At 48.8% G+C, this 21,796-nt stretch overlaps 3 protein-coding genes across 6 annotated transcripts; 2 read left to right on the top strand and 1 right to left on the bottom strand.

Moving 5' to 3' along the window:
* The first annotated feature begins 128 nt into the window (after positions 1–128).
* LOC114796511 (uncharacterized) lies at positions 129–2,601 on the top strand. The gene is made up of 6 exons (XM_028990715.1): positions 129–268; positions 513–812; positions 1,519–1,664; positions 1,849–1,899; positions 2,081–2,101; positions 2,240–2,601. The coding sequence occupies exons 1-6, from the start codon at positions 217–219 to the stop codon at positions 2,414–2,416; spliced, it is 747 nt and encodes a 248-aa protein (XP_028846548.1). The 5' UTR covers positions 129–216; the 3' UTR covers positions 2,417–2,601.
* Positions 2,602–2,963: 362 nt separating this feature from the next.
* On the top strand, positions 2,964–5,231 carry LOC114796510 (uncharacterized). 2 transcript variants are annotated; one of them, XM_028990714.1, is made up of 4 exons: positions 2,964–2,988; positions 3,088–3,509; positions 4,173–4,445; positions 4,644–5,231. In XM_028990714.1, exons 2-4 carry the CDS (start codon positions 3,131–3,133, stop codon positions 5,117–5,119), a joined length of 1,128 nt encoding a protein of 375 aa, XP_028846547.1. In that variant the 5' UTR covers positions 2,964–2,988; positions 3,088–3,130; the 3' UTR covers positions 5,120–5,231. The 2 variants fall into 2 exon arrangements, with proteins under 2 accessions (XP_028846547.1, XP_028846546.1); XM_028990713.1 differs by having other exon boundaries at positions 2,970–3,509.
* A 176-nt stretch (positions 5,232–5,407) lies between these two features.
* Positions 5,408–21,687, bottom strand: fer1l6 (fer-1 like family member 6). Of its 3 annotated transcripts, XM_028990710.1 has the most exons (42): positions 21,449–21,687; positions 21,287–21,375; positions 20,285–20,405; positions 20,089–20,143; positions 19,881–20,012; positions 19,737–19,799; positions 19,544–19,622; positions 19,298–19,454; positions 18,413–18,599; positions 18,141–18,333; positions 17,631–17,962; positions 17,441–17,549; positions 17,184–17,355; positions 15,981–16,101; positions 15,798–15,898; positions 15,560–15,650; positions 15,375–15,494; positions 15,133–15,285; positions 14,583–14,754; positions 14,342–14,466; positions 14,124–14,258; positions 13,879–14,028; positions 13,288–13,395; positions 12,362–12,523; positions 12,098–12,263; positions 11,634–11,761; positions 11,274–11,399; positions 11,102–11,147; positions 10,966–11,010; positions 10,706–10,794; positions 10,355–10,483; positions 10,107–10,238; positions 9,895–10,022; positions 9,650–9,820; positions 9,132–9,286; positions 8,918–9,060; positions 8,675–8,763; positions 7,634–7,732; positions 6,878–7,119; positions 6,640–6,797; positions 6,058–6,158; positions 5,408–5,652 (listed from the first exon to the last, which is right to left on the bottom strand). In XM_028990710.1, the coding sequence occupies exons 1-42, from the start codon at positions 21,475–21,477 to the stop codon at positions 5,460–5,462; spliced, it is 5,496 nt and encodes a 1,831-aa protein (XP_028846543.1). In that variant the 5' UTR covers positions 21,478–21,687; the 3' UTR covers positions 5,408–5,459. The 3 variants fall into 3 exon arrangements, with proteins under 3 accessions (XP_028846543.1, XP_028846542.1, XP_028846545.1); XM_028990709.1 differs by having other exon boundaries at positions 10,706–11,010; XM_028990712.1 differs by lacking the exon at positions 10,966–11,010.
* Between the last annotated feature and the right edge of the window lie 109 nt (positions 21,688–21,796).

Genomic DNA, 21,796 nt, shown 5'->3' with positions numbered 1-21,796 from the left:
GACGGTGTTGACGGTGTTGACGCTAGCAGTCGTGATAAAAGGAAAAAAGAAAAAAAGAAGAAAAAAACTGCCGTTCTGAAACCTCGGCCGCATTTCCTGCGTCTGGGCCCACCAATGAGATTCAGGCAGCGATGCGTCAGACCGGCACCGTGATTCAAGCCTTCGTCTCCGTCTCCACACCGCCAGTAAAGCCCGACGCGGGGAGGACGTCTTGCAATGAGACACGCACTCGTTAGCGCGCTGCTCTTCGTCACGGCGGCCCATGCTGGTGAGTTCCTTACCACCCGCTGATCTCTGCTTCTTCACATGCTTGTTGAAGGTCTGTAGAACAAGGAGGCCAGTAAGAGGGGTGTGAAGGCAGCATTTAGACGTGTACCTCACGCCATCTACTGCACTGTATACTGTTTTAAATAGTTGGGGTCACCACAAGGCAGGACATCCTGTTTTTCGTGGTGCGCTTTACACATTTCAGATTTGAGTATTTCAGGGGTAACGCGCTGGTTGCTTCACAGACTTCAATGTGAGCGTGCTGCTGGAGCCCAGGCTCCACCGGAATGGATCGTACTCCTTTTCCTGCGAGCACAGTGGGGAGCAGTTCTGGAAGATGGATTACAAGCTGCGGACGGACGCCTCGGGCGTGGTCTGCGAGTTGGGCACGGAGGGCTGCACCTTGTACATGGAGAACTGCAGGAGGGCCCGCTTCAACCTGAAGAACTTCGCAGAGACAGATGCAGACAAGCTGTACTGTGAAATTTACCGGACCACCCCGATTCCCATCTTACATCGGCGTGGAGGCGTGGCCAATCTCACATGTTAGTAGAACTCGTGCGAGTCGCTCCGCCTCCATCGCACAACTGGTTCTGCGATTCTTCATACGTGTGCTGTTCACTACGCTGCTACTGTCCATTAGCTTTCATTACGCGAATTAGAAAACGTCCGTTTTAGCTGCAGCCCTTTTCCAGGGTGACAAAGGTCAAAATTCGCTTTTCACCACGCCGTCACCTTCAGAGGGGACTTTCCAGCACAATTTCCAGAAATGTCGCAACACACACGTTTCATCCTCCTACCAGGATATCATGAGAACGTTTTAAAGTGTAAATGAAAGATAGATCTTCACATACACTGCCAATCAGATGTTGGAGACTCCAATAGATGAAACATATTTAATAATTGTTGTATGAGGAGAAAGTGAAGTATGTTTGATGGATCTGTTTTTTCCTTTTTTTTACCTTCACTGTTGTCATCACATTAACATGAGTGAACGATAAGAAAGTGTTCAGTATAAATCGTCCACACTGTCCAACCCGGTTGTCCCAGGTTCAAACCCCACTTACTACCATCGTGTCCCTGAGCAAGACGCTTAACCCTGAGTGTCCCCGTGGGGGGGACTGTCCCTGTAGCCTCTGATTGTAAGTCCCTCTGGATAAGGGCGTACGTGGCAGAAATGTAAAGGTTTGGATTTCAAACGAGGGAAACATTTGTTCAGGTTCAATGTGATCTGTTTTTCTTCCACTTCAGTTCAAATGGAGGAAGACAGTCCCCTGCCACCATGTCACATCACCACAGAGTCCACACCGCAGACCCTGACCTGGACCCTCGCGGTGGTGGCGGCTACCCTCGCGCTCTACGGGTTCATCATCACCATCATCTACGTTAAGATGAGGGTACGATTCTTCTGCTGAACTCAAGAATGCATTTTAAAATACAGATATTCACCATAGAATAAAAAATGAAAAGGAGCAATGCAGATATTGGCATTGATGTACAGTGAAAAAAATACTGTTATAGAAAATATAATAGAAAATAATAGTTAAAATGGATGAACATTTTTTTTTTTTTTTTTTTAAGATATGCAGGTCTGAAGAGCTGTATGATTCACTCATCTATGTCCCAATGCAGGTCAGGACCAACAACATAGCACAATAAATAATCATTTGATCCATTTGATTTAGAATAAGCGGGGAGACCAAAGGTGTTCTTAACATTTTATTGGAAAATGTCGGGGCATTTAGAGAAAACTACAGACTTTTGTGCTGGGCGTGAAATAATGGTCTGTTTATGTCATTTTGGTTTTCCACAGCAGAAGCACGGCCAGCCTCGGGTAAGATGACGGGTCCAGTTCATGCTTTTCATGGTTTCTCGGCTTTTTCAAGATAATGAAATATGGAGAACAGAACAATGAAACTGTGACATGTGAATGTGAACGCTGATTAAAAACTGCACAAACTCCTTCTTTCAGGCCAAACCCAGAAAGGGGAATGCAGAGAACAGCGAGGAGTACATGGACATGAGCAAGGTTCTGCGGGGTGGACGCCCTACCAGAGACATGAACCACAACTCCCACAGCGTAACCTGTGACCCCCAGCAGAGACGGCAGGGGACGGGGACCGCACGTATGCAGAATGGACAGGTGTAAACACTCAGAAATCGAGATCACTGAAATGCGGCAGCATTCAGAAAAAACTTCATTAATGCCACAATTATTTTATACCCTATGCTTGCTTGTTACTTTAAAACGAACTATTATTATAGGATTATTGTAAATAAATCTATGTTTTTTGGTATGTATTGATGATTAATAAATGTTTAAAAAATCATGAATGAGGAGTGAAATATCTGTGACAGATCCTAAAAACATGCACTTTAACACACAGCAGAATCCACACTCTTATCCTCGTTCTCTTTGGTCTAATCTAAAGACTTTTAATTGCTTTTCGTCAAATTCGCCAGGACCTTTATTTTGAAACCTAAATTACGTTGCCATGACCTGTTTAAACACTTTTTTTTTGTTACCCATATTTTCACATTCTTCCCCAAATGTAGATTTTGTACCGCTCTGTTCCTTTATTTGAAGTTAGTAGGTGCCGTCTCTGAATAAAAAGCACAGTAAACGCGGTGAAGTCGCGTCGTTTTGTTCCCCTTTAATCTCGACATCTGGCAACACGGGTCATAACCCGGAAGATAACAGAACGAAATGTTCATTTGGAGGTTAGTGAGCAGCACGTAGTTCTCGGCCGCGAAATATATCTTCTATGTCCGCCATCGTTGGTGGGACTGCTTATATTTTGGATGCCTGCCTGCCTGCAGCGTCAGCTAGACAGAGTATAGAAGGTCCCTCTCCGCCGCCGGCATGGACGTCAATGTAACCGTCTCGTCCCTCATGAGAGGCCAGCTGGGCAGCGTCGTGGAGAAGGCGGTGAACATCGCGGTGGAGATGGTGCTGGGCGAGATGGTGCGGGTGATGGTGGCCAAGTTCGACGAGATCAAGAAGGAGATGTCGGCCAAGGAGCAGGAGAACGAGAACATCAGGCAGATGCTGGAGATCTCCCGCTCCCAGATGCGCGCCATGCGCAAGTATCTGAACGCCGTCGCCGCCAGGGAGGACCGGCAGCCGCTGCTCGGCCACCCCGGGTCCCCGCTGGTGGCGAGTCGACTGCGGGACCCCACCAGCACCGACATCCGCCTCATCGGAGCTGACGGAACCACCACAGTCGTGACGTCCATTAAAGGTACGCCGAACGAGGAGCTCCATCATGGAGACGCAGGTCCATCCAGCTCCAACCCAGATATCTCAGCGAGAACTTTGAGGGTTGGAGCGAAACAGGAAAAGCGTCTCCAATTAAGGAATTAGGTCAGGTGACCTGATAAGGCCACAGCATGACGTCATGACGTCACGTGTCCCTGCTGTACAGGCCTGTGGATGTGGTGTTCTGGCCTGGGCCAAGAGTTTAATAACTCGGGAATTATATATATATATATATATATATATATATAAACTATTTTTCATTTTTGTATTTTTGGCACAAAATACTTTTATTTCATTTAAATTATTTATTTAGTTGTTCGTTTGATATCTATTCTTTATGTAGTATTTGGTGTTCTGAACATTCTGAAAATACTCTTTATTTATTTTTTAAAAAATGATCGAAAAGCTCCCCTGTTGTACCGAAGAGAGTATCGAGGACCATCTTTAGTATCGATATCGAGTTTTTCAGTATCGTGACGAGCCTAATATATAAATACACACACAAGGGCCCTAGTTAGTACTTCCTGAAAAGTAAAGATTTTAGCTCTTGTTTGAAGATCTCTAGTGACTCGGACGTCTAGTGGAAGGTCAAGATGAACGAGCACCTGGACAGATGCTACTAGTCCTGTGCACCTGTGTGTTTCAGAGGAGAAGCTGGAGTCTCCCGCGCTGGACACCGGACACCAGGAAACTTCTGTTGAGACGGAGCCTGCGGGAGCGACGCCTCAGGCCCCTGCCAGGGCCCCCGGGGCTCTCTGCGGCACCAGCGTTGGCGTTAAGGAAGAAATGGCCATCAAAGAAGAGCCTGAGGAGGTGGAGACCTCGCCCGTTGTGGAGGGCCACAGCAGCGTTCTGGACAGCGTTGGGCCTTCAGCAGATCACAATCCAGTCTACTACACGCCTGCAGCATCCTCCGCATGTACGTTTTAACCTTTTAACGTTTTGTTCCAGAGGGAGTGACTCTAGTCCAATAAAATGATCAATTACAGCCAATCACAACACTAGAGAGCATGATCCCGCCCACAAACTGTCTAAACCACTCCCACGTCATAAAAAAAAAGAAAAGTCTTGCTGGTTATTGCTGTTTAATATGACGCCGCCACATGTCCTTCCTCAGACCCAGACGCCCAGACGACCTTGGCAGGGGTCGTGCCCCGGCAGGAGCGCCCCCTGCTGCGCGACCTCAACCTTTACGAACAGTACAAGCACGCGCGGGCGGAGCTGCGGCGGCGCAGCCAGCTGCGGCGGCGCGAGCTGGAGAAGGACCTGCCCCAGGCGCTGCTGGCCGACCTGGTGAAGGAGCGGCGCGAGAAGACGCGGCTGCGGGTGGCGCGCTGGCGGGCCAAGCGCAAGCTCCAGGCGTGCCTCGTGAGCTCGCAGGCGGCCGGGCAGCAGCGGCCGGGCCCCCAGGCCAGCGCCCCGCCCGCCAAGCTCCAGAGGGGCGTCGGCGGGTGGCCGCAGTACAGCGCCGGCTTCCCCTTCCCCGAGGCGGGGCCCCGCGACCCGGCCGCGCACATGGCGCACAGGTACGGCGCGGCGGCCAGCTACGCGCATCAGAGGACGCTGGGGACAGACCTGGAGCTGTCACAGTGAGGAGAGGACGCAACTGTCCAGAATGCGTTAAACATGGTGTACTTATGTATATATATGGAGTGTTTTACTGTATTCATTTACGTTTGATATTTAAATAAACCAAATTTATCAGCGTCGGTGTTCCTGTGTAATGCGATTAAAACCATTTCATCCAAACTCCTGATTATTCATGTTGTTTAAAGAAAAAGAGGACGTCGAGGGTCTTTTTCCTTCATTTCAAATTTAAATGTTTGTTCTACTGAAAGTTTGGCAGCAACATCAACCAAAAAAAAAAAAAAAAAAGCCAGGAAGAAGAAGTGACTGTTATTAATTCTGTTGGCTTCGCGGCGAGGACCCGGGCTCAGGGGGACCGGCGGCCCATCACCATCCTCTGGGAGATGGCCCCGGGCAGCGTGTAGAGCAGCAGGGCCACGAAGAGCGCGGTGATGAGCAGCACCACCGCCACGATGATGTACTTCTTGTAGTTCTTCCAGATGAGGTGGAAGAAGCACTTGAACGGGTTCACAAACCAGGAGAAGGACGTGTCCGGGCGGCTGTGGGAACAAGGCGTCACTCGATAAGCCCGCCGATCAAACGTCATTCAGCCTCTGTAGTGGCGCTTTATTATAGCATTTTTATTATGCTTTATAATAGCAGTGGATATAAGATTTTACCACGACTGGGATGTGGGATGATACCTACAGACCTACTTTTAACACCACGCCTACCTTTCTAGTCAAACGTGTCGAATTTGGTTAAAAAGAAATAAAAATCCCATGTAAACCACGACTGGGCGTGTGCACGCTCCTGACAGCCAATAAGAATTGAGAATCACACCTAACATTTGGGATTTTTTATGAATATGATCTGGATGCGAATGTCAGATGTATAATCTATTCATCGCTTGTTATTGAACATTTTAAGGCATGTAAGTGGGGTACGTATATGAATTTACTTACTTTGGTTTCTCCAGCGGCTCCGGCTCTTTGCGTGCTCGGCCCACCGGGTTCTTCTCCGCTTCCTCAGCCGTCACCAGGTGGAACTCAGCCTCCACCTTCCCCTGGAACGGTTCATTTTCTGCAGTTAGAACTTGAAGCATCTACTGTATGTTGGAACCTTGGAAGCCCTTTAACAAGAGCCACAAATCTTTACGATATTACCTAAATCTGAAAAATGTAGCATGAGAGGTTGCTATGGTTACTGTGTGGTATATTACTATATTTTTAGTTAACCTGATTGCTAACATTAGCATGGCTACCGTAGGGCCTTTTTTCTCTCCCTCCCTTCCCTACGTCTCCTGCTTGTTCCTTTCGTCTCATCTATCGTCTCATCACTTGAGAGACTCTCCCAGCCCTGCTCTCTGGAAATTATGGACTTGATCAACTGGTCTTCCAACGCGATTGACACCCTGTCCTCGAACATAAATCCAGGTTGGTGGACACCCTGCATGTAATACACAGCTGAAGATAAGCAGGCCTGGGCCTGGTGAGAACTTGGTTTTCCCAAAGGAACTCCAAATCAAGATGTGTTGGGAACATTACTGTCAGCTCGCCAGCCTTGGTGAAGGGCCACCAGCCTCGAGAGCGTTTCTGCTGGAATATGGAGATGTTGTCGCTCGTCTCACTCAGCATCTCCATCTTGCACACCTTGGCCGTCTTGGCCCCGCGGGGGAACTTGTGGAGGTCCAGTTCGACTGAGCCTGGGGCCACACAGACACATAAAGGTCATTGATATCCACTGCAATATCTTTCATCTGTATTAATTAAAAAAATTACTCACCCAAAAAGTCATCAGAGGAGAGCCTCTCAAAGTCCCAGACCTGCAGGAGCAGGACGGCCGGGAGCTTCTGCTCAGTCTTGTCCAGGGAGAAGATGTTCTCACGCTTGCTGACCACCACCATCTTCTCAGCGGGCATGTAGTTGAAGGGGAAGACAAAGCGCCAGTTGAAGTTGCCCTCACCGGTCAGGGAGTTGTAGTGGACGTCCGTCTCCTGACGATCGTCCTCCAGACCCTTCAGCCAGCTGAAGACGGAGAAACCCCACTTCTCAAGTGCAACTGACTCCCAACAAACTGTCCAGTATCCCAGATAGTGTAAAACTTCCACACAGATCTGTTAGAACTTCTGAAGGTGCATGAAAGTTGGTGGACCACAAATTTGCCCGTATTCTACAGTTTTGAGACAGTCCTGCATTTTAGGTCCAGAATATTGTTGGGACGTCATTCACCTATGTTAGTGTGGCCCAAATCTAGACTTGTCTGGATTTGATCCATTTTGTTTTTGTCTGTGCTTTGCAAATACACTTTTATGACATTATTTAAATATAAGTTGAACATCGCTCGTGGCTTTGAGGCCCACCTGATAAACCTCCTGCCCTTCAAACACTTGGCTAGCCTGTACTTTTGTGTGTGAGCAGATCTGAAGATGTCAGATGACACATAAGACGTCACACTGGAGCTCAGAAGATTACGTCACCAGGGAATAAAAACAGAAAAATCTTCCTGTGTGTGTGTGTGTGTGTGTGTGCTTCCACATACCCTTTGATGTAGATGTCACTGGACTGCTGGCCAGTAATGAAGTTGGTGTCCTCCAGTATGACGTCTTCCGTGTTCCAGATGATCACTCTCAGCTCGTACCTTGACGGGAAGCAGAGCTCAGACTGTCATCTAAATCCTGTCATCTGATTTGAAGGATTACTAGTCATTTTTGGAATACCCTGTTAAATACCCTGTTAAACACCCCGTTAAATATAACAGCACAGCCCAGTAAACAAGATTCTTTTCTTTCCGCTAATCTCTAAACTTGCCGTTTCGCATTTTTGTGTACGAGTTGGAATGAGCGAAGCTACCGACAGTTCTAGTAGTGTGAGGAGGAGGAGGAGGAGGGGGCTTTCACAAGTTGAAAGGTTCGAATCCCGAACAGCCAAGGTGCCACTGAGGTCCCCTTGATGAAGGTCCCGTCCCCACACGCTGCTCCCCGGGCGCCTGTCATGGTGCCCACTGCTCACCAAGGGTGACGGTTAAATGCAGAGGACACGTCCGGAGGACAATCACTTCACTTTCACTTCAGCAGGTAGTTTTTAGTGGGTGCATAAATCATGAGGAAAGTGTAAGGTTTAGTAGGTGGATAATGCCACATTTGCAACGTGGTTCCAACCAGGTCCAGGCAATAACTGTCAGGCCCGCTGTATACGGTGCAAGAAGCTATTTAAACTTGGTTCAATGGGAGTCGGTCCCAAGTGGAAGCTGAGCTGGAGAACTCGGATCTATGCCATACCTGACTGATATATTCCGTTTACATATTGCTTTTTTTTTTCATGCCCTGTAGATCAATTACGTGGAAGTGTGTGTTGTTTTTCACATGCTCTTGTGAATGCTCGGCTTGCTTAGACCTGCTCTCTCTCTCTTTAAAGGTTTATTTGAACAGGCAGCAACGAGGCCGCAAATACTCCGCGAGGTTCGGGGATGGGACGTTCCATAGCTAACAGAGCGTGCCACCACAGCGAGCTGTGTCTGTGTCACATCTCCACCCTCTGTACACAACCGCCGCCTTCCGGCCGCGTCGGCAGTAGCGGTCACCCTTTGGGCGTGCGCGGGGAGATGTCCACCGGTGGTCCTGGGTGTGGCATGTCCATGGGAAACATATCCACCCACATCTGCAGCTGGCCCTGGTCAAACAGCCAGAGTCAACTTCATCATCTCACCACATACACATGTACACAGAGAGACAAGACTGTAACGAGTAGCAGTAATATGGCCGTTTTTGTGCATGTTTAGACCATACGAGATATAATACGATATGGTCAGCGCGCTGGGCTTCACCTGCTCGATGCCGGGGTTGTCCTTGCTGTACAGGGAGCGGGTCTCGATGTGCTCGGGGGCCAGCCTGCACCCGACGCCCGGCATCTCCGGCCACCGGTGCAGCACCTTGAGAGCCAGGTGCTCGTAGGATTCCACCGGCTGGTCTGTGAAGACAGCGTTACGGCCGCCGCATTTGCCAGAAAGAGCGCGACGCGTCCCGCCCCGAAACTCTCACCTTCGTCCACGAACACAGTTTTCCCCGTGAAGACTTTGTCACCGATGGTGATCCTGCCGGGCCGGAGCTGCGGTTCGCTCAGGCCGTTCTCCCTGCAGAGCTTGGCCAGGAGTTCGCTGGGCTTGATGCAGTCCCTCCATGCGTTGTAGCCCTCACTGGAGCGATTGAAAATAACACTTTTGTAAAAGTATTGACGAATGAAATACAAGAATTAAAAAGAATTAATCATGTCTCTCACATCTCATTGTCCGTTTTTTTCTTTAGCAATAAAATTAAAGTTATGCCGTTGTGCATTGCCACTGATTTCCTTTTTGATCCGATAACAAGTAAAATTCAGGTTGGTACCGACAATAATGACCTGAAACTGGTACTTTATGCAAAAACTACATGTGATTGGAAAGTCGATCTGAAAGGTGAGTGTCATGTGATTTTTAAAGAGGAAAATGTCTGATTTGCAGATACAGAGAAATCACAGAAAGATCTCGTCTGCGCCGGCTGATCACGGTTTGGACACTCACAGGGCGTATTCGTTGGGCAGCCCGCAGGTCGCTCGATGGCGGCTGTAGAAGCGGTTCTCCAGGTCGATCTGAGTTTCGCCAATCAAATCGTCTCCTCCAATCATATCGAAGTCGTAGATCAGGATGGTTAGCAGCGATTCTTTTGGGAAGGTGGCCTGGATCTCAAAAGATCTGAGGGGCAAAAGTGTCTAGTTACTCGCAGACCTCCCGGACGTTTGTGTTCAGTGAAGAGAGCAGCACCATACCTGCCAAAAACCGGATTCAGCTGCTTGGGGATGTAGTTGTCTCGGTCTTTGATTTCCGTTTTCCCGAGCTTCAACACAATGTATGGGTCGGACTTCCCATCAGGATCTGCTGGGTGCAGGTTGGTGGCCTGAGGAGAGGTTATGCACCTTATTTGTACAACACGCATGCGTAATGTGCACGTAAGATTGCACGTAGCGCGATTTTTACTCACAGAGACAATGTAAACCCGAATAAGGACTTTGATGGAGCTGTTGGGAGGAATTCCCTGGCTGATCCTGAACGGGACGGAGTCCTCACTTCTCTCATCGACACGCTCGGGCAGCTTGTACAGACAGAACCTGCCCTGGGGTAGCAGGCAGAGCGAGTTCATAAAAAATCTCTCATAATTATGATTTTTTTTTTTTTCTGCAATTTCGTCATAATTATGAGATGGATGTAACGTGTAAAGACGAACGACACCTTGAATTTCCCGACGACCCGCTCATCGCTGACGCTGTCCTCCTCGTTGGCTTTGCCGCGGTACAGTTCAAAGGTCTTCACCCAGTCGTCAAAGTAGCCGAACTCTTCCTCCAGTTCCTTGTCGTAGATCTAGGTAGAGGGCGGAGCCAAGATCCATTCAGACAGAGAGAAATTAGTCCGTGTGTGACGTTTAGACAATAATTATCCATTTTTAAAAAGCGCCAGGCATTAAAAATTTCCTGAATAATCGATTTGAAAGGTTAACATTTTAGATATAATTCCACGTTTTTTGGTCAATTTTGACGAGCTCTGCTGTGTTTATTTGTGTGTGGAGCCTCGTGCGATTTGCACCTGCAAGGTTGCCAGCTTGGTCTGTTCCTGTACACTTTTCACCATTTGGGTCCTTTTCTTCTCATCCAGAGGTTCCTTAATGCCAGACACTGCAGATGAAGAGAACAAGACACGGATGCACATGTTGCTGTAGTAAAAGACCACACATTCCACATATGCATAAGTGACGACATTCCCTGGCGCATGGAAGGACATGCTTGGTGCAGCAGCTGCTCCGGACAGAGACAGAGGGGGAAACCCAGGCAGAGAACGAGCCTTACCCAACGTCCCCACTCCATCTGAGAGAAGGTTCTGGAGAGGGGATACTGCAACACATCATAGAGTGTGGGTTTGGTGACCCTCCCCCCGTGAATGCAGGCCTGGTACAACACCAGCGGTCTACCAGCGTCTACTTACAGTTATCAAACACATGCGGAAACGGGTGGGCCTCCCTCTGCCGGGCCTACAAGGAAGGGCACATTACACATTATTACACGTCACTTTACCTAATGACCTTCTCGGAGTCCGAGGACAATATATATGCTAATAATATATCAAAAATGATCATGGACAAGTTCCAATTCAGTACCAGTTGGATTTTTTCAACAGAGGCCTCGTACTTGGACCACCAGTCGATCACACACTCGGCCGACTCGTCTGCTATGGTGCGCTTCTTCCTCTTGGTTGACCTTCCTCTTTTGCTTTTCTTACTCTCCTGCCAAAGAAAGAGATTTTAAATTTATAATTATGCCATTTATCAGATAACCTTACACAGAGCTCCTTACGAGCTGGAGACCGTCAGGGTTACGTGCCTTGCTCAGGGACACTAGGCTACTACCGCTCCGTGTGTGTGAAGTTGTACTGTAGTTATGTTACATGATTTATTGTGTGTGTGTGTGTGTGTTGAAGCTGTTTAGTATTAGTGTTGCTCATCATTGTGTTGGCGCACCTTGTCTTTTGTCGAGGGCTCAGGACTGGGCAGGGGGACGATGGGCTCGGTGTCCTGTTCGATGTTGACGTAGACGTCCTCGCCGCGAGAATCTATCGACTGGCTGTCCAGGACAAGCAGTGGAGCAGCTGTGGGACAGTTAACACAATGTGTTTACTGAGCACACCTGGTCCATGTGGCAGTGGCCATGTGACACCCGGTGGCCGACAGAATTAAGTAAAGTGAAGTCATTGTGACACACAGCAGCACAGCACACGGTGACACGTGTATTTAACGCTCAGTGAGCAGTGGGCACCATGACAGGCGCCCGGGGAGCAGTGTGTGGGGACGGTGCTTTGCTCAGTGGCACCTTGGCGGATCGGGATTCGAACCAGCAACCTTCTGATTACGGGGCCGCTTCCTTAACCGCTAGGACACCACTTAAGATGGAAATTTAAGGTGGATGTGTCGAGAGGGGTTTTTACCTTCTATACTCTGTTTTGGTGGGGACATAACCGGTGGAGGGACATATTTAAACAAGCCCAGGTTGTTTATGACATGGTTGCCCACCAGGGTGCTCCGCCCAAAAGCTCTCCAGTCCACCACGGTGATGCTGAGGGGGGGGTGGAGGTGTTCTTCCACCGGCAGCTCCTGGTCGGCCAATAAAATATCACATCAACGCAGGCCTCATCTGGAATGATATGGGTGATGTTGGCACGACACAGGAAGTGACATCACAGGCTCCTCACCACATCGAAGGCGTCGACCAGCACAGCAAAATTAGGGTTGGACTTGTAGCTCTGGATGACCGAGGAGTTCAGTCCTTTCCCTGCACACTCGATGAGAACCTGTGGCCGGTCCACAGACAGGAGCTGCACCTTCTTCAGCTCCCGCAGACCCCAAAACAGAACCTACACACACATTTACATGGCAATCTGTACCAGGATCATTCATTTACATTTCCAGCGTTTACCAGACGCCCTTATCCAGAGCGACTTACGACCAGTAGTCACAGGGACAGTCCCCCCCTGGAGACACTCAGGGTTAAGTGTCCTGCTCAGGGACACGATGGTAGTAAGTGGGGTTTGAACCTGGGACTTCTGGTTCATAGGCGAGTGTGTTACCCCACTAGGCTACTACCACCCCTATTCAAAATCCAAAGACACAGTTGCACTACACACACACACACACACACACACACCAAACATGTCCGCATTCTGCAGCTGCTGAGCGGAAAGCGATGTTATCAGCCCCGAAATTCACACCACAACTGAAGAATCAGAGAAGCAGCTAGCGGTGAAACCGTTCTCAACGTTGGCGTGATGATGTGGCCATTTTTTGGCCCGTTCATGTTCTCGTATGAACCGGCCGGCGAACGTGTGAATATCAGGTTGAAGTTGAGCTTTATTGTCATTTCGGCTACGTACGTAGTGAAACCGAGCAGCCTGGCGCTACGTGTAGCATTTAAACAACGTTACATACTGACATAAAGTGCACGTGTGCGAGATCGACAAACCGGGACACATGAAGTGCAATGCAGAGTAACAAAAAAGCGGTAAAATGAATACTGGAGGCGGCAAGTCATGTAGCAGCATAACAAATGCTCTGGAACATCTGAATATTTGATAAAAACATTAGAACAGAAAGGAAGAAAGGGAGCTGTGAGGACTCTTACCTCCAGCCTGTAGCGCCGGAGCACCGGCCGGATGTAGGACGGTACAGGGACGATGTGCTTATCCGACTCGTCCAGGGCAGGGAGATTCTTCTCCCCTGATTCAGGGATCTGCGGAGCAGGAAAAGGCCCATGGCAACATCTCAGTAGACCACATCGACAGATATAAATAGCGATCAGCCAGAGACAAGACGAAATAACGAAACGAAACAGAAGAAATATAAATGGGCCGCAGGACCAGTTGTGGATGAGACACCGGTATGCGCAGGTATTAGACTACTTGGCCACACCCGTGGTGCACACAACAGAACATGCTCTCTGGCCTGGTGAGCACTAGTGGTGTTGAATTCTGAGGTGCAGAACATAATGGATTATATCACAATGACGTTGCTTTTCTAGTTAAAAAGTAGTTCCGGTAGTGACTGGGCGCTCCACTCTCATCTCTTTGAAAACATCATGATAGGTTATGTAGTAAAATTTATGGGCTGCATCATAATGCATCGATAATCAAGGTACTGGCCATCATAATTGAATCAAATTGTGCGACCGGTGAAGGTTCCACACTTCTAGCCAGGAGCTGCTTGGCCTTCTGACCTGAAGGAGTTCGAAGGCCCCCAGCACGTCTCCGCCGGACTGGTTTCCGCAGTAGAGGGGGCTGTACTGGAGCTGGGGAGGCTGGTAGGGCTCGTCGGCCAGCCGCACCACCGGGACGGCCACGGTGGAGCCCAGGTACTCAGCTTTGCCCTGCAGCAGAAACAGGTGTGATGTGCAGTGTTTGGGTAAACTGGCCACACCCCAGTGCATAGCGGGCATGTGACAATGACAGCGAGATTTATCACCAGAGCGTCATCATCGTAGACCTCAATGACAACACGAGGGGGTTCCTCGGCCAGATCTTTCAAGTCGCCAGTCAGGACCACCTGGTGGACCAGCAAGGTCTGGTTCCAGGTCGGGGTCAGAGTCTGGTTGATGATCTAACACAGACAGAGAAGATACAGACCCTGTGCAGAAGGTCATTCTACATATTCACAAGTTGGACTTGTGCACACTCGGCTACCTCTGTGGTCTGGCTGTTATTGAGGAAGGAGACCCTGGCGAAGGGGTCACTCAGGCCGGAGGCATCGGCAGCGATCAGCCCTCGCGCCTGGTACACGTGAGAGCGCAGCTGAAACCTATGGTGATCTGCAAACAGAACCCCCACCCGCGGTAAATTTCAGCGACAAGGATCAATTCACTACATTTCACGCAAAATATAGAAGGGATGGGCATGGCAGAAGGGATGGGCATGGCAGCCACACCTTTGTACACAAGGAAGGGAGGTGGAGCCTTGTCGTCATGGCCACCGCCCTTGGTCTCAAAGCCAACTGGGAGATTGTCCAGCATGTGGGAGGAGTCTTTGCAGCTGCCCAGCCACAGATAGACGTCCAGCTTCGCCTGGACCGTCCAACTGGTCACCCGTCTACCAGGAGGCTGTGGGACAGAGGAGACAAACTTCAAACTTCTCTGTGACAATGGTGGCCTAGCATGTAAGGAAGCGGACAATGTGCCACTGAGGTCCCGTCCCCACACGCTGCTCCCCAGGCGCCAGTCATGGTGCCCACTGCTCACCAAGGGTGATGGTTAAATACAGAGGACACGTTTCACTGTGACACCGCGTGCTGTGCTGCAGTGCTTCACAATGACATTAACTTTACTTTCACTCCTGCCCTCCAGCAGAAGATACTAAAGGTTGAAGGACAGTTTTTACTCTCAGGCTGTCTCAGCTCTTAAAGCTTCCACGGAACCTACAGCAGAACAAACACCACGAAACAGTATCATTGTGACTACTATCGATTAATCGTGATGTACCTTGAGGAAGAGGGTTTGGATCTTGCCACAGTCTCGTCCCACCTCCTCTGGGTTCTCGGAGTAGAGCAGATGGCGGGAATTGACTCGAGCGTACGCCACCCGCTTGTTGTTGCTCAGCAGCCAAACAAACACATCTGGGACGGTGTGCTGGGGCTGAGGAACACACACACACACACACACACACAAATATATTTACTGACATGATCTGATCTTGGGAGATGATCTCAAGCATGGAAACACACCTCCTCCACTATGAAGCGGAGCCTCTTTGTGAGTTTCTGGGCCTCCTGCAGCATCTCCTTCACACTCAGAGGTTTCCTCTTGGACTCGGTCAGGGACTTGATGACCTCGACGATGCTCTCCTGTGGACACCACACACAGTTAGCAAATGATTTAATCCACACTCTGTTCCACCGCAATTACGTACCAGCTCTTGTTTGCACAGTGTCAGACGCTTCTTGTCCAGCATGGTCAGGTGGTTCCCCTTCACCCTCTTCTCAGCAAAGGCTATGAAGCTCCTTTACAGCAACACAGTTCATTCATACATTTATATTAAGGAAACATAACCAACATAAAAAGGCTGCAAACAAATATGCTTTAGTGCATTTAATTTAAACCAGGACTTGACGGGCAAAACTGATCCAGAATCAGTCCTGCTGAGGTACCTGGCATCCCTGCAGAACTCCTGATGAACGGTGAGCATCAAGGACTCGACGGATGGGTCTAAGAGCTTGTGCAGATCTCCAGCCTTCTCCAGTCCCTCCTCCTGCAATTGGACAAATCTCAGTTCCTGCACACGTTCATGATGCTATACAGGAATGTTCATGAGGGTATTATGAGGAACGTACAAACGCTGTCGCAATCCTATCCAGCACATTGGAGTAGTGCAGTCGGTACGTCTGGTCTTCCCAGCTGCTCATCACGTGGATGCATGGTTTCCGATTGTGAATGGGTAAATAATTGTAGTTTCTGCACAAAGAGGAAAACTTGAACAGGTTCCCTGCTGTTACAGTGCTGATTATGTGGATGATAGCTGATTTTTGCAAGGTAATATGTAGTCGATTTGACTTTGTTTGCTCGGATTATATTTGCACTTGATTATATTCCGAGTTGTAAGTAGAGAGGAGTAAAGCTGCTCTCGCTGGGAATGACAACATATCAGGCCTCAATAGGTCCCCGATCATGAAAATGTGACTTTGTGAGATGATTTAAAATTAATACGAGTTCCCCCAGCCTGTCTATGGTCCTGCCGTGGCCTGAAATGGCGGTCGGTATAAAGAGCGTTTGGTCGTTCTGCTTCACTGTTTAGAGAGTGGCAGTTCAGACAGTTGGATCTGGAATTTGTCCCCTTATGATGCCATAAGGGGAAAAGTTACCTCCCGTTTCTCATGCTTTTTCCGCCCCTCCCATAAAACATTATCTCCACCAACTGTCATGGCTTCCAAATGTGTGAAGCTTTGCAGTTGCTCGGTGTTTGGACGTAAAAAAAAAAAAAAGAGTACAAACATATTTTTTTAAGTACGGTCATGTGAGACTCTGAAGAACCAGTTCGTTCATTTATTTTTTTCTGGAAAAATATCGACTGCGCAAACATTGTGGTTGGTGGACGGGGTTGATGATGTTATTTTCGTGAATGCCCCTCAACTTCTATAGGCTGCTCTCCTCCTCGTCCCGCCCCTCTCCTCCTCATTAGCATTTAAAGCTACAGACACCGAAACAGCGTGTTCCGGGAAATCTCATTTAGGGACTGGATCAAAGTGTCTGTAATTCTGCATCAAGGCTGAATTGACACAGAGACTTCAGATACAGTATTAGGGAACATAATAGGCGACCTTTAAGGTTCCATCCCAATGAGAACGCTCATGGGGAACAGATTTTTGGTTTAAAAAAAAAAAATAATAAAAACTGAAAATGAAAAATGAAATTGACTCTGGATCCTGTTTTTAGAAAATAGTCCCCTGAATGGATCGAAATTTTCCTGTTTTAGAGAAAAACTTGTGGATCATGTGGACGGGGCCTAAATAATATTTTTTTTATGTAAAGATACAGACCTGTTTCCATCAACAAGAACGGGCTTCTCTGGAGGAGTGGTGGACTTGCAGAGTAATGTTTCATGAGCGTCCAGAAGGGGCGCCAGTGCAGACTGTTCAAAGTCAGACACCTCAGCCAGTCCCTTCTTCTTAGTCGTCATCTGAGGGCCATCAATCAAATTCCCATAATTCCCTGCATAGAGTTCAGTACAAAATGTGACCAGATGAATGACTGAACAAAAAAACATTTCTGGACACATGGTCAACACGTCAGTTACCAATGGTGAACTCAAAGCTGATGGGCTTGTCACCAATCTTCCTGTCAATCAAACTGGCCTCAAACACAGCGCCGAACAGCATGAAGCTCTCCTTCTCATCTACCCCGACCTGGGAAGGAACATGAACACTGCGAGGGTTTTTACGAGCCAGACTAGGGGATAAAGCCACCAACTAACCAATGACCCTCACCATCCGTGGAGGCTCCACCGGGATGACCTCTGCACCCACAGCTGTGCTCTGCCTCTCCTCATCTCCACCGGCCGCTCCAGCCGAGCCCGATGGAGTGGCTTTAGGGTCCTTGCTCGCTGCCTTGGGCCCTTTTAGGTCCTTGAAAATGGATTTAGACTCCACCGCCCCGGCTACAGACAAGATCTCCACGGCCAGCTCGATGTAGAGCCGCCCTCGGAAGGATACGCCCTCCCCCACCCCCTCGTTCAACTCTTGATTGTCATCGACCAGCGTGACGTTGCGGGCTGATCCATATAAGTTGATCCAGGCGGGGCCGAAGGTCGGGAGGAAACCTGGAAGAGGTTTAAAAATTCCTGTTCATACGCTTTGGATCTACTGTATATCCAGTACCACAAGTAGGCCTGACCTGGTAGCTCTGTTTACAAAGTAGGTAGGAATGGAGCCACCTCTCAGTTCTGTGTACATTGAATCTTGCCAAACACACACGTGAGGATGGGCGTGCTACCCCACCTTTATCCCCGTCTTGATCGTTGGAGATCCGCCGCAGGTCTACGAAGTGTGTCCCGATGGCCACATCGTTCATGCTGCCTTCGTCCAGAACCTGGATCTTCAGCCTCTGGCACAGAGGAGGAAACATCTCCTTAAAGACGATCTGCTCATTCCACACGGGGTCCGCCGTGCTCTTCTGTGTTGAAGTCCTGCCCTGCCAGGGCGAGAACGGTGGAACATTTTAACCCTATTCTATCGGGCAGATAATGACATGGATAAGCAGTTCCTTTTACCACTTGGTTGAAGAAGGACACCACCACGTAGGGGTCGATGAGGGCCGTGTTGTCTCCAATGAAGGCCTTGGTGACGTTGGCCATGATGCTGGAGTTCATGCGTGGAAGGCCCTCTGCCCGGAACACTTTCACATAAAAACGGGCCCACGGCCGCTTGGAGGGGAACCCCGGGGGAAGCAGCAGGTTCCTGGATTAACAGATCAGATGAGGAGCAGCTGGATGGATGTTGAGCAGCGAATGGAGGGCTGCTAAAGAGCCACAGATGTAGCTAAACTTCAGGGAGTCATTTTCATACATGGACCGTGCAAACAAATATTTAAAGTATTATTTCAAGTACACTGCCTGTTTCATTTTACTAAGCTCATGCTCAACATGAAAGTGAAGTGACGGTCATTGGGATACACAGCACAGCACACGGTGAAACGTGTCCTCTGCATTTAACCGTCACCCTTGGTGAGCAGTGGGCACCATGACCGGCGCCCGGGGAGCAGTGTGTGGGGACAGAACCTTCATCAAGGGGACCCCAGTGGCACCTTGGCGGCTTAGGATTCGAACCGGCAAAATTCTGATTACTGGGCCGCTTCCTTAACCGCCAGGCCACATAATGCCAGAGTCGCACTCAATTATTCAGTCGCTAACATGTCATTAACATACATTTACAGCATTTACCAGACACCCTTATCCAGAGCGACTCACAATCAGTAGTTACAGGGACAGTCCCCCCTGGAGACACTCAGGGTTAGGTGTCTTGCTCAGGGACATGATGGTAGTAAGTGGGATTTGAACCTGGGTCTTCTGGTTCATAGTCGAGTGTGTTACCCACTAGGCTACAACCACCCATGCACGGCCTTCTTCAAGGTGTGTAAATGCTACGCAAGAAATTACTTTTCTATGTTCTCCTCAGCGTCGCTGAACTTCTGCGAGGAGTGTGCCGAGTCTCCCTTCCCTGTGACGCTGATGTCACACTTCAGGTAACCTTTGACCCCTGTGCGGATGTCTGTGGGGTCCATCAGCATGGCCCATTTGTTAGAAAACTGATGACCTGAGGGGGACAAAATGACGTGAGATAGGGAATAATAAAGACAATAAAGACAAAACCCAAGTGGTGTAAAGCGGAGAGGGGACTCCTGCCTGGCTGACTGTAGACCGTTCCTACATCCAGCTTGAAGGAACCGATGCAAAAGCCCCTCATTATTTTAGAGTGCATCACCTAAAAGGAAGGAACACCATTCATCACAAACACACATTTGCTCAGAATTGACCAACATTAATGAGATTACAGAACAAGTCACGTATTATTTAACATTTGCACAAGTTTACTTACAGACAGTTTGATGACTTTGTCATAAAAGGTCTCTTGGGAGCCAAAAAAGTCAAAAACAAAATACTGTGGAAAAGAGGGACTGTGTTATTCAGCAATGGAGGTTAAAGATGAACGCCGACAGTGAAACGGAAGTGATGTGTTCACCTCGTTGTAGAAGGGCGAGTTGGTGGCTTCTTTAACCGTGGTCTGCTTCTTATCGTCTCCCACTTCAATCACCACACAGGGGTCGACGTTTTCCCCAACCAGCTGTTTGGCCTCGGTGATGTTGATGGATATCTGCATGGATTCCAGTCCTCGGTTCAGCAGGATGGGTGACGGTGTGTGACAGATAATAGCTTTACTGTAAACCTACCTGGAAAGGTTTGGGCTTGTTGTCGCTCTCCAGAATCTTGGACACAAGCTTGGACCTCAACAACAGAATTCAACAACAACGTATGCTGTATCATGTATCATTTTATAAATCCTAAAACTGGTGTGGAAAACCTGTGGCCATCTACCTAACCAGCTACAAAACCGAAATTTGAGCTTTTCATGTGGTGCATGAGTACCTCTTGGTTTTGGGCACCTCCCTGGCAGGAGGCAGACTGAAGTTCCCAGCCCAACCAGCACTGTCTGGAACCTGCAACATGGCAGGGTCGTCTGGCTGGGTCTCACTGACATCGCTGGCTTCTGTGGAGGAAATGACGACATTAAGCTTAATTGCACTAATGGGACAATATTCTGGGACATTAATGGTAGAACATCTCAAAGGCAAACGGAAGAATTCATGCAAAAGGGGTCAGTGTTCGGGACGCAGACCCTGTAGCACCAATATACCACCATAACCACGTATTTCAGTACCGGTCGTACGATGCTTCTGTTTGTTTTTTTTTTCAAGATACTGAATCAAGCACCCAGACTACTGGCAGACCCCAGTGAAGAGACCAGCAAATAAATCCTGGTTCCTGACAACTGCTAAATGAGGGCATACAATGAAACAAACCAGAGGGTCACCACAGCCACCACCACCGTTACAACTACAGCTATAGGGATCTTCAAATGGACCAGTAGCATCATTATGGACACGCATGTTTCTCTCCTTCCCAACGTTTCTTCCTTTCTTTTTTTTGTGTGGAGTTTGCAGAAGGGTCAAGTGTGGGGGGGTCAACTGTAGGACCTGTCAAAGCCCATTGAGACGTACTGTATGTGATTAATGGCTAAATAAGAAATAAATGTTGCTGTTGTTGTTGGTAGTGTCCTAGTGTGTAACACACTCACCTATGAACCAGAAGACCCAGGTTCAAACCCCACGTACTACCATCGTGTCCCTGAGCAAGACACTTAACCCTGAGTGTCTCCAGGGGGGGACTGTCCCTGTAACTACTGATTGTAAGTCGCTTTGGATAAGGGCGCCTGGTAAATGCTGTAAAACGGTAAAAATGCACAAACTCCATGCTTCACATGCCATAAAAGCCGTCGTGAGCTTCTGTTGATACAGTCTAGTTTTTACTGCCATTACCTGCTCAACTCTCACTGAGCAGCCGCCCCTGTGTTTGCCTTTCAGGCCTTACCCAACGCGTCTTTGTTCGCAATCACAAGCCCCTTGGGTTGCTGCTGCTTCTTCTTCTTCTTCTTCGGCACATTGATTCCAAACAGCTTCCTGCGGACGCACATATTCAATGAAACGGTGAGAGTCACGTGCTGGACTCGCACTGAACGGGTGCTACACTCACCGCTGGGTGTTGGGAGTTACGGATTCCATGCTGTCTCATTCAAAGGTCCTCTCTTCTAAAGCTGATACTTCTTCTTCTTCTTCTTCTCCTGGTGCCTCAAGGTTATTGAGAGAAGAAAGGCGTCTTCCAGACAAGAGGACGTCTGGTCGCTGAGATTCCCTCAGAGAGAAAGAGCTGAGGAGGAGACACCTGAGACACCTCCCTCCCCTTGGAGACTGTTTGACTTTCTGCGTGTAGAAGGTAAACTTGTCAGGTGAACAGCAAACAGGCTCCTGATACACCTGAACAGTGACTGTCATCACCTGTTCTAGATCTAGATCCCAACAGCAGAACCAACAAAAAAAGAGC

This window comes from Denticeps clupeoides, chromosome 9 (genome assembly GCF_900700375.1).
Source record: "Denticeps clupeoides chromosome 9, fDenClu1.1, whole genome shotgun sequence".
NCBI classification, from domain to species: domain Eukaryota; kingdom Metazoa; phylum Chordata; class Actinopteri; order Clupeiformes; family Denticipitidae; genus Denticeps; species Denticeps clupeoides.
This window is presented reverse-complemented; position numbering and strand designations above follow the sequence as displayed.

What these genes read in the sequence shown, in the direction of transcription:
- LOC114796511 (XM_028990715.1), top strand. Translation starts at nt 217, where the DNA reads ATGAGACACGCACTCGTTAGCGCGCTGCTCTTCGTCACGGCGGCCCAT. An exon ending in CGTCACGGCGGCCCATGCTG is followed by an intron (nt 269 to 512) that starts GTGAGTTCCTTA and finishes GTTGCTTCACAG; the next exon opens with ACTTCAATGTGAGCGTGCTG. An exon ending in TCATCTATGTCCCAATGCAG is followed by an intron (nt 1,900 to 2,080) that starts GTCAGGACCAAC and finishes GGTTTTCCACAG; the next exon opens with CAGAAGCACGGCCAGCCTCG.
- LOC114796510 (XM_028990714.1), top strand. Translation starts at nt 3,131, where the DNA reads ATGGACGTCAATGTAACCGTCTCGTCCCTCATGAGAGGCCAGCTGGGC. An exon ending in AGTCGTGACGTCCATTAAAG is followed by an intron (nt 3,510 to 4,172) that starts GTACGCCGAACG and finishes TGTGTGTTTCAG; the next exon opens with AGGAGAAGCTGGAGTCTCCC. An exon ending in GCCTGCAGCATCCTCCGCAT is followed by an intron (nt 4,446 to 4,643) that starts GTACGTTTTAAC and finishes GTCCTTCCTCAG; the next exon opens with ACCCAGACGCCCAGACGACC.
- fer1l6 (XM_028990709.1), bottom strand. Translation starts at nt 21,477, where the DNA reads ATGGAATCCGTAACTCCCAACACCCAGCG. An exon ending in ACAAGCCCAAACCTTTCCAG is followed by an intron (nt 20,013 to 20,088) that starts GTAGGTTTACAG and finishes GAATCCATGCAG; the next exon opens with ATATCCATCAACATCACCGA. An exon ending in CCAAGCTGGCAACCTTGCAG is followed by an intron (nt 10,484 to 10,705) that starts GTGCAAATCGCA and finishes CCCTCTACCTAG; the next exon opens with ATCTACGACAAGGAACTGGA.